Source organism: Vidua macroura, chromosome 7, assembly GCF_024509145.1.
Source record: "Vidua macroura isolate BioBank_ID:100142 chromosome 7, ASM2450914v1, whole genome shotgun sequence".
NCBI classification, from domain to species: Eukaryota; Metazoa; Chordata; class Aves; order Passeriformes; family Viduidae; genus Vidua; species Vidua macroura.
This window is the reverse complement of record NC_071577.1, coordinates 7,884,315-7,894,623: the sequence shown is the minus strand read 5'-3', so window position 1 is coordinate 7,894,623 and position 10,309 is coordinate 7,884,315. Positions and strand designations below refer to the sequence as shown.

The 10,309-nt window shown below is 51.2% G+C and overlaps 1 protein-coding gene across 2 annotated transcripts; it reads right to left on the bottom strand.

The window, feature by feature from the left end:
* Nucleotides 1-793: 793 nt before the first annotated feature.
* KMO (kynurenine 3-monooxygenase) lies at nt 794-10,134 on the bottom strand. 2 transcript variants are annotated; one of them, XM_053982990.1, is made up of 15 exons: nt 9,996-10,134; nt 8,830-8,899; nt 7,624-7,721; nt 6,688-6,777; nt 6,452-6,500; nt 5,787-5,874; nt 4,809-4,974; nt 4,228-4,299; nt 2,940-3,061; nt 2,322-2,469; nt 1,858-1,915; nt 1,664-1,746; nt 1,317-1,418; nt 1,173-1,232; nt 794-1,000 (listed from the first exon to the last, which is right to left on the bottom strand). In XM_053982990.1, the coding sequence occupies exons 1-15, from the start codon at nt 10,047-10,049 to the stop codon at nt 833-835; spliced, it is 1,428 nt and encodes a 475-aa protein (XP_053838965.1). In that variant the 5' UTR covers nt 10,050-10,134; the 3' UTR covers nt 794-832. The 2 variants fall into 2 exon arrangements, with proteins under 2 accessions (XP_053838965.1, XP_053838966.1); XM_053982991.1 differs by lacking the exons at nt 7,624-7,721; nt 9,996-10,134 and having other exon boundaries at nt 8,830-8,880.
* Nucleotides 10,135-10,309: the final 175 nt, after the last annotated feature.

The window sequence follows — 10,309 nt, the reverse complement described above, 5'->3', positions numbered from 1 at the left end:
TACATCTGTCCTGCTAAGAATTAGGTGCAAGGGCAGCAGCTAAAGCATTCATTGGAGAAACCACAGTCACACCTTGTCATTGCTGCCACCGTTTTCCATAGGGACAGTGCCTGGGAAAGAACCCAGCTAGAGAATCAAACTGTTTTCTACACAACTTGCCATCTATGCCATGAATGGTGCTCCCTTGCAAGCCAAAACTGACTCAGTGAATAGTGCAGAGCAGTGCCCATGTGCTGGCAGCTGTACATAGACCACTTCAAATGAGATTGACTGTGCCACATCTGATCAGCAGTCAATTTGGGCCATTTTATTGTTCTTGAGCAGTGACTGGGAGGGTCTAGGGCAAGGTAAGAAGAAGGAAAGTGTGTCTGATAATCCTCCTAGTACTATCCCAGGCTGCAGCTATTTTTGGCTTCAGGACCCTCAAAATGTTGTCTTGTTTTGCCAAGAGCAGCAGTCTGCAGGCTGGGACACACTGGTTAGGTCATAGCATCACAAGATCATTAAGGCTGGGAAAAAACTCTAAGATGATTGATCATCTAACCACTAACCCAGCACTGCCAGGTCCAACACTAAACCATAATGTCTAAGTGCCACATCTACACACCACATCCCTTAAGGCCAGGATGCCAAGGTTACACCCCTGAGCCCCTGGAGAGGCTTTCTGGGCACTGTGCCTGACAGGCTCCCCTCAGCTGTGAAAGGGAGAAAGGCCAAACTGCTTCCAAGGGGCTGCAGGAGCTGCCAAACCACATCCCAAGAGAAACAAAATCACCCAGCTGAGCCAACAGTCTGCCGTCGTTTTTATTACAACAAGGAGCTCCCGAGACATTTAAACCACTTGTGTGCCAAAGGGAAGATTTCCAATATTCTTCAGATAATGGGGCCAGCCCCACAAGTCTTCCAAGCAGAAGTTCAAGTTCCGTGCCAGACACTTTATCAGCAGGTAGGTGCCACCCAGTCCTGCTGCCCCCACTACAAAGAGCCCTCGATTAATTACCTGCAAGTGCAAAGAGAAATCCCAGCATCATCAGAGGCTGGCCCCTACGCTGCAGCACCAACCAAAATCATCACAGCTGGCAACATCCCACCACCAAAGCTGAGCAGTGCTGGTGTGCAGGATGCTCCCAAGGCTCGTGGCATGGGGAGGTTGGGCACCACCCCTGACCAACCTTTGTCTGCCATTTCCAGCGTTGAAGGGCCTCATGGTAGCGAATTCTGGTGAAGGTCACCTGGGAGGGGTTGCAGGAGAATGTCACCACCCCAAAGCCAGGCAGGAGGAGCTCACACAAGTGGGGAATGACACGCTGGCTTACCATGGTGTACAGTGGGACAATGGTGGAAGGCATGAGGGCGTGGAGAAAGTTGTCCACGCGCTTCCGGAAAATGAACCACGTTGAATTGACGTGCTCACGCATCTGCAACAGAGCAACAGTCACCCCTGTGATTGTCAGAGCTCCCCTGTGCTTTGCTAGCTCTCCCACTGTCCTGGAGGTGGTGCAGGGATCAGTGCCTCCTCAGCCCCAGTGACACTCCCAAGGAGCTCTGAGGCTAAAGCCTGCCAGGGTGAGAGCCCAGCCAGAGGCCCTGCCTGCTGCATGCACCCTGAGAGCACTACTGTGTGCGTGGCCCACGGAACCACAGGTCTGTGGGGCTCACCTACCTCTACATAATTGTACATGGCTAAATCCGAAATCGCGTGGTCATCTGGCACCCTCAGTCTGGAGAACTCGGGGAGGCAGGCACCTGGCAGAAGAAAGTAACAGTTCACAAGCAGCTCCCTGCAGGGTACCCAGCTGCCCTCAGGTGCAGAGGGATGTTCCTCTGCTCCCACATGTCCCCAGCCACCTCACTTACCAAGGTCATTGTGGAACTGGTCCATTAATTCATCAAAGACCAGACAATCTTCAAAGCCCTGGGAGGAATATTAGGGAGTTAATAGGCATAAAGGACCCATACATTCAGGAGAAGTGCTCTCATGCACGCTTAGCTAGTGTAGCTGTTTGGTCCCACTGACCACAGCTTCAGAGCAGGAGTCTTACTCCAGGCCCCTCTGACAGGGGTCTTGAGAGAAATCGTAGGGCATTGCCTTTCCCAGCTGCCTGGACCCCCCTCCCATATAGTCCTGTGCTCCATGGGAAGGTGGCCTCATCACCCTGTCCCCTGTCCTTCCCAGGAGGACATCCTGACAGGAGCTCAACCCCTGCCAATGCAGAGGACATCAGGCTGTGGGACAGGCCAGCCCATGAACTCTACGGAGTTAAACCCTAAAACCAGGCGTTTGTGGGTGAAAGGAGTGGGATCCCCAGCCATGAACTTACTGCATTCATGCCCTGTCCGTAGAAGGGCACCACAGCATGAGCAGCATCTCCCATCAGCACGCATCGGGAGGAGAGGTTGTAGGAAGAGCACTTCACAGAGATCATGGCCTGGGCTGGCAGCAAAAAGTAATCGTGCTTCAGCTCTTGCCTTCAGGTAAAACAACAGATTTTGTTGTGTGGGACCACAAGAGAGAAGAGCAAGCTGTGCCACATCCAAGCTGAGGAAGCCAGGCCACAGACACCGTCAGCTCTCCCCAAGCCTGTGCACTAGGCTGTTTGTGCTGGAAAAATGTGGAAGCCAACTTCCCCCCTGTGAACCAGACATTTTGTCTGCAGGTTTTAAGTTCTGCGCACAACTTAATTAATATTCAATCAATAACTTAATTATTGGCATCTTGGTCCTCTCACTGTGAGCAGTGGTAGATGTTGGTCAATGTAGGAAGGACACACCAGAGAATATCTGAGTTTCTCAGTTAATATGAAGTCCTGGGATAATTAATTTTAAGAGGAAAGGAAACTGCCTAACACAGCTGAGACTGTTGATACCATCCAAGAAAAAGCCCATCCCATCATAGATACCTGTGATGACGAGTGAAAAGGGGAGATGGGAACACTTACTCTCCGATGAGGGGAATGGCATCTGGGAAGTAGGTCTGGAAGAACCCCAGCACTTGCTCGCCTGTTGTGAGCTTCTCAAACTCCTCAAAGGGCATGAAGAGCGTGCAGGTGAAGGACTTGTCCTGCCAGCCAGGAAAGAGGGTCAGTAAGAAGCCCAGAGAGCAGAGAGAACACGTGGCACCTGAAGCAGCAGCTCAGTGCCCAGCCTGCCACCTGGCAATCACAGTGACCCACTGGCACAGCGAGGGACAAATGTCTGGCCACCCCCTTTCTCATGGTGGGCAGGCACACGGGAGGCAGAAACAGTGTGTGACTGTCCAGCATGGGCCTGGCACACTGTCCTGATGCTCCTGGTATGTAGTTTATAGCATCCAGCTGCAGAGTGCTGGTTTGTGGGGGTCTGGCTGGGCTCAGATGTGTGGGCAGAGAGAGGTGCCACAGGTTACTCAGCACTGCGAGGTAGGACTGGCTCTGAGCACCCTGTCCTGCACCCCTTAGGCTGTGGTCAGCCTGGCACAGGCTGGGTGTCCCTCCTGGCTCCTTCCCTGGACATGTGCCAGTATGTGCTCTAGTGGCCAAGAAGGCCAGTGGCACCTGGCCTGTGTGAGAAACTGCGGCCAGCAGGACCAGGGCAGTGATTCTTCCCCTGTACTCAGCACTGGGGAGGCCACACCTCAAGTGCTGTGTCCAGTTCTGGGCCCCTCACTTTAGGAAGGACATTGAGGTGCTGTGGCATGTCCAGAGAAGGACAACAGAGCAGGTGAAGGATTTGGAGCACAAATCCTCTGAGGAGCAGCTGAGGGAGCTGGGGGTATTTAGCCTGGAGAAAAGGAGGCTCAGTGGACACCTTATCACTCTCTACACACTCTGACAGGGGGATGTAGCCAGGTAGGGGTCAGGCTCTGCTCCCAGGTAACAAGGGACAAGATAAGAGGACACAGTCTTAAAATGCACAAGGGGAGGTTTAGACTGGACATTAGGGAGAATTTCTTCACCAAAAGGGTGATCAGACATTGGAATGGGCTGCCCAGGGAGCTGGTGGAGTCACTGTCCCAGCAGGTTTTTAAGGAAAGACTGGATGTGGCACTCAGTGCCATGGTCTGGTTGACAAGGTGGAATTGGGTCATGGTTAGACTCTATGATCTCAGAGGTATTTTCCAATCTAACTGATTCTGTGTTTCAGTTATCCTGTGACTCCTGACCCTCCCAATCCCTGCCACCACAGCCATTCATCCCCACCAGCCCCATCCTGTTCCCCAGGAGAAAGAACATGGCCCTGGGTTAGCACCATGTTAGGCAGTGCAATCATCATGAAGGTGTTTCTCGGCCAGATATGGAGGTAGTTTGGTTCCATGGCAAACTGAAAGAGAAAGAAAATTGCCTTGTATCCTTGACCTGCCCTGCTCAGCTTCCCCAGCCCAGGCTCTGGCTCCCCTCCACACCAGCACGACAGTTCCCATGGGAAGATGCAACAACTACAGGGCCCCTTTCTGGTCCCTGATGCTTCAGGGAGACACAGAGCAAGGGAAAGAGGAAAGGGTAAGAAATATGGGCAAAAATATGATGCTTTGAAATTGCTGATGTCCTCATAGACATGTTCCCATACCTCCAGGATCTCCCAGAGCCAGAGTTAATCCCACCACTCTAGGATGGGCTCTCTAGAATTTTTGTATGCAGATACCAACATTGGCCCTACTTTTGGAAGAGGAAGAGATCCATGCCTTATCTTAGGAAAGGTTTAATCCCTTGCCTGAACCCCAGGTGAAAAGTTAGTTCTTCCAAAGCTGTTGCAGCAGAGCCACAGTGAGAAGGGGGTGGGATGTCCAACCTGTGAAGGTTGTAGCAGCCCCATGGGACAGGCACACTCACATCTCCATCCTTGGGAGGGATGGTCAGCTCCATGTAGCCATGAGGAATGTACTCGTGGCTGTAGTTGAAGCGCGTTTGCCTCATGAACTGTTTCCTGACTGTTGAGAAGGCTCCGTCACACCCCACGATGAGATCGTAGGTCACTTCCATGGTCTGCTGGTCAGACCTGAGAGCAAGACAGTGCCTTGGATCAATCTGATCTTTAAGGTCCCTTCCCACCCTAACCGTTCCATGATTCTGTGGTTAATCCTCCTGTAACTCCAGGCCAGCTCAGCACCACTGTGCCCAGAGGACCTGCCTTTTGCAAAATGTGTTAATAATCTTCTGGGGTGGGGGAAGATCGGCTCTCACTTCCTGGAAGCACAGCATTAGCATAAATAATTATCCTGTAGTTTATCAAAAGCATAACTCTGCCAGGTCTACTCAGCAATGCAGTAGGCACTTTTGGGATAACGCTGCTGTTCTGCAAAGCCTGCAGCACCTGCCAGGAGGATGGGGGTAGGACCAGAACTTCTGTGAAAGACTGTGAAACAAGGTCATGGAACCTCAGAATGGTTTGGGTTTGAAGGGACCTGAAAGCTCAGCCCGTTCCACCCCCTGCCATGGGCACAGACACAACACCAGGGTGCTCAGAGCTTCATCCAGCCTGGCCTGGAACACTCCCAGGGATGGGACATCACCAGTTATCCGCCCTCCCTGATGAGCAATCTGTCCCTGAGCCCAGTGCCATGGATACTGGTACGTTTATCCCCTGCACAGGTCAGGAAGTGTGTGCCTGCTGCCAGCCTGGGGGCTTAGGGAGTTGCTTAAACCTTTCTCAGTCTCCCCATGAATGCTGCCTTGATGTCTCTCTGGTGCAAGGTTTTGCCTGCACAGTAGTTTCAAAACGGAGATTGCTCAATTGTTTGAGGTTTTATGAATGATTAAGCAGAAACTAACTGACCACAGTGCTTGATCCCATGCTTGTCCAGGGATTACCTTTTAATGGATAATGTCCCCAACTCTGCATTGCACCGGAGGAGCTTATGTCCAAAGAACAGTTTAGTGTTGGAGTACTTCTCAGCAGCTGTGAAAAGACAACTAAATGTAGAGGGGTTTACTGTGCAAAAAAATATTTCCAAGAGATCCCTAAATTATAGGGATTTTTGCCATTACAGCAAATAATTTGCTGTGTTTCGTGAGGGCCAGCAGGCAGGGCACACTGGGACTGGTCAACTATGGTATAAACGACTTGAAAAATGCAAGGAATCCTGCAAGGAATTTCTTCTTCCCCACAATTACCTGAGTCATTGACTGCTTTCCACCATCATTCCACTGCAGTTCAGGATGGGATGAGGTGCCTGCAGTCAGTGGGGAATTTACATAAATTTGGTCTAGTCTGATTGGTCATAGAGCTCCAATTTCTATTTGTCTCTTTGTACAATCAGAGGTTATGGAAAATGCCACAAACCATGACAAGGCTGAGGAGGTGTCTCCTGCTTAGCTGGGAAACAGCACAGGTTTTCCTCTGCTAGTTCAGGTTTGCACTTTTTGAGATCTGGGTAAGGGAGCTCGTGGCTCAAAGTCTGCTAGTCACAGGGCAAACCCTAAATCCCCAACAAAAAGTGTGTTATAAGAATTTGCAAACAGAAGTGACAACCTACCTGTCAGCAGCTCTTTGTTTAAGTTTGCTCTGTCCACAGAGAGAATGTACTGCAAGGCAAACAAACAGGGGGTTCAGAAAGCTTTGCTGAAGGACACTCTGCATGGCCAGACAGGAAACCCTCCCTTCCAAATCATCCCCTTCCCTCATTCTCTCCAGCCTCTCCCACATCCATGAGCCCCACAGAGATACAAATGCAACAAAGACCTCATGTGCTCTGCAAAGCAACTCCAGTACCTGGTCCTTCTTGCCATAAGGGATGGAGTATTTTTTCCCTGAAGGTGTGTGTATCCTCCTTGCCCTCATGGGAATGCCCTTGGCCACAATCTGAAACAGAAGGGAACACAACCCACACTTCTGGCCAAAACTGTGGGTTTCTAGTGCAAGTTACCAAGCATCATCCCCTCCCCCAAGCACTGCACTTGAGGGAGAATGGGGGGCTCTTTGCTCACACATTTCCAAACCACCAGGGAAAGCTTTATCAGGGCTGTCATGTCAATTTACTACAGTTTACTGAGATTACTTACAAGCTCATGCTCATAAAAGCCAGAGAGACATTGTTTTTGGACAAAAGGGACATGAAAAATCCCAGAGTGCTGGACAGGGCAGGGGATGAAAGCCAAATTACACCCTGGGACTGGGATGTGTGTTGTCAAAGCCCGGGCTCCTCTGCAGGGATCCAGGGACCAGGAGATCCTGCCACTGCCAGCAGCTGGATGTTAAATGGTAGCCAGTACCCTGCAGAAGAATGTTGGGCTCCCAGCCAAGCGTGCTGGGCAGAAAGCAGCGTGGATGGATTTCAGGGGTCAGCCCAAAGATCAAGGTTTTCTGGGAAAATACAAATCTGGACATGTCAGTGGGGCAAACAGCTGCCTTTATTGCATCCTGCTTCATTGCATCAGCTCTTTTGGGAGTCCATCTACTCCTGCCCTGTTTGCCCTCTGCTCCAGGAGGGAGGGGAGCACGGCAGGAAGGTAAACACTGGAAGGTGCTTGGTGTCCCAGGGAAGCAGCCGCTGCCAGCAGCAGAGCCCAGCTGCCTGGGGTGGGGAGGATCCTGCTGGCAGATGTGCTGTGAGGCAGGGGAGAGCCAGACTGCAGGCATGCAGTGGAAGAGGTCTGGCTGGGAGGAGAAAGGACAGGGCACAGAGAGCAGCAGAATGTGCCAGAGTACCTGCTCCTCCATCCCCACAGCTCGCAGGGCTTGGCGTCCCCTGTGAGACAGGGCCAAGTTAATGCTTCTGCCACGGGCAAAGCTGGCCACTCGGATATCTGCAAGGGACAGCAATGGGTCATGGAGGCAGTGACAGCACAGCCTGCTGAGGGAACATCTCCCAAGCCCCCTGCAGCAACAGCAGGTGGGGCTGGGGGGAGTCTAGCCTGGACCCTCCGTGCCACCTCTAGCCTGGAAAAAGCAGCTGCAGCCAAGTGCTGCCAAGGGAATGCTGGATTCTCGCAGCACCCCACGTGCCAGAGGGCCCATTAACATTAAGAGCCATTTCCCCTCTAAATGGAGAAGGCTGAGCCATGAATGCCTAACAGGTTCTGCTGATGCTTTTTGGGACATTGGCAGGTCACCTTCTTCATGGCTGACCAGATGGAAATGTCTGGGCATTGCCCTGCTCCTCCTCTGAGTTGCCTCATTTAGACTTCCTGGGTTGTCTGGCCAGTGCATGGGGCAGAGCCTCCTCATCCCAGCGTGTGTATCAGTGTAAGCAATGGGCCAAACACTGGAGTAGTGCAGGAGGATCCATCCAGCTCAGAAGGCAAGTGAGAGCAATCAGAGGCTTTTTGAAGCTGTGGAACTTCTGGCAACATTAAGCTGTGCAGCAGAACTGCCTGTGCTGATGTCTATCAGGGCAGGAAGAGTTACCACAGAGTGTCAGGCATGGCTCCTCCCTCCCTTTACCGCACACTTGAGTTATTTCCATGGTATCATTCCCACCTGCCACTTGGCTTGCCATCTCTGCCCAGGTCTTTTTTGTCTGCCAGCTGACAGATACTGAAGATGAACAATTTCTCTGCCTTTGAGCTAGTGGCTTGGCTCTAAATCCTAATTCCTCTTTTGTTGGTACCTTGTGGGCCTGGAGGCTCCATCTCTTCTTCTGACTCAGCACTGTACTATAATGCTTTCTGCAGAGACCAGGCTTCAAAGGTGAGGATTTGAATCAGTGTTTAAGCCAAGAATATAAAAAGGGCATCATTTTAGCAGCTAAAGAGTGGGTTCCCTCCACACAAGATGAACTTCAAATAAATGCTCCTCCCCACCATAGGAGCTGAAGAGGAGAGGAAAATAATATCCCCAAATTGCATCTCTCAGCTTTCATTATTTTCTTACAGTTTCAGTGAGCTCACATAGTAATGATCAGGCTGACCTTACCTTCTCTGGCTTCATAAACGTCAACATGGAAACCTCGTTTAGCAAAGAAACAGGCATTTAATGCACCCACCTACAAGACAAGGACCAGGAATGGTGGATGAAGTATCTCAGAGGTCACTGCTGAGATGCATCAAAGGAAAGAAGTGATCAAGGGATGCAGCTCAGCATAAACAGGGAGGTCCTTTGACCAAAAACCTTAGAAGATTTTTACTGAAGAGCAGTCCTCTGGCAGCCCTGTGTGTTTGCCGAGCCCCCAAGAAGCCCAAAAGCCCATCAAAACTCTTTTTATAAAGTCATACCAAGCTCAGGCTTGTCTACACACAGCAATTGAATGCAGCAGGGCTCACCTCTTCAGCCAGAGACAGCAGAAGCTGGTGTAGGCAAGCTCCCAGCTCCTCTCTGGACTGTGTTTACCTTCCTCACTAATTCACGGTGTAGCAGCATTCCCTTGGGAACATAGTGAGGGAGAACACTACAAATATGTCCTGTTTGTGATTTAAATAACTTTTGAAAATTCAGTTTCCATTATGAATTGTTGTCAGAACTACAGCCTCTTCTGCCATCACTCCTTTCCGAGAAGCTAATGTCCAAAAAGTCAAGAGAGAGATGCAGGTGCTGCAATGCCCCAAGCAGTCATAGAATCAGACTCATGGAATAGTTTGGGTTGGAAAGGATGCTAAAGACCATCTTGTTACAACCCCCTGCCATGGGCAGGGACATCTTCCACTAGACCAGGTTACTCAGAGCCCCATCCAGCCTGGCCTTTAGTGTTACACCTCTCTGCAAGTAGCAGTGGATGAAAACCACCCCCAAACGAAAGCGGGCAGAGGAAGGCGTTTCCTCTCAGCCTGGCATTTACCGGTCTCAGTTCTTGCAAAGCATTTCACATTAGAGATTAGGTTACAGCCAAAATCAGCCAAGGGACAGGGGAACCTGGCAGCCCAAACAAGGACTGGAGTTCAGTGTACCTGGGCACCCAAACCCCTTCACCCAAGAAAAGGAGAGGAGCCTCCCACAGCAGGAACTCAATCAACCCCTTCGCAACACCCCGTCATCTGACAGAGGAATGACTTTAAGAAAAGCATTCACCCCCACGTTCAAGCAGTGTTTTTACAGCCCCAGCTCCCCAGCAAACAATCATGCAGCAGCTAAATGGCATTTCCTACCAGACCACCACCGATAACAGCAACTCTTTTCCCTCGTGGGTCACAGGGCTCCATGCTAGGTCAACCCCTGGGTCTCAGATCCCTGCTCTGTCTCTGATCCCTCTGCTTCTCCCCAGTGCCACTGTCCTGGCCAGTGGGGAGGGGAAGGGAAGGAATGTGGGTGGCTGAGTCATGCCTGGCTTCTTCTCCCCCGATTCACATTAAAGTTTAACTTCCAGCCCAGAGACTGTCAGGGAGTCAGCCTGGCTGAGCCTGAGGTGTTGAGATGGCAGCGTGGCACAATTCAGTCAGGCTCTATCCAAAGGCCTCTTTTG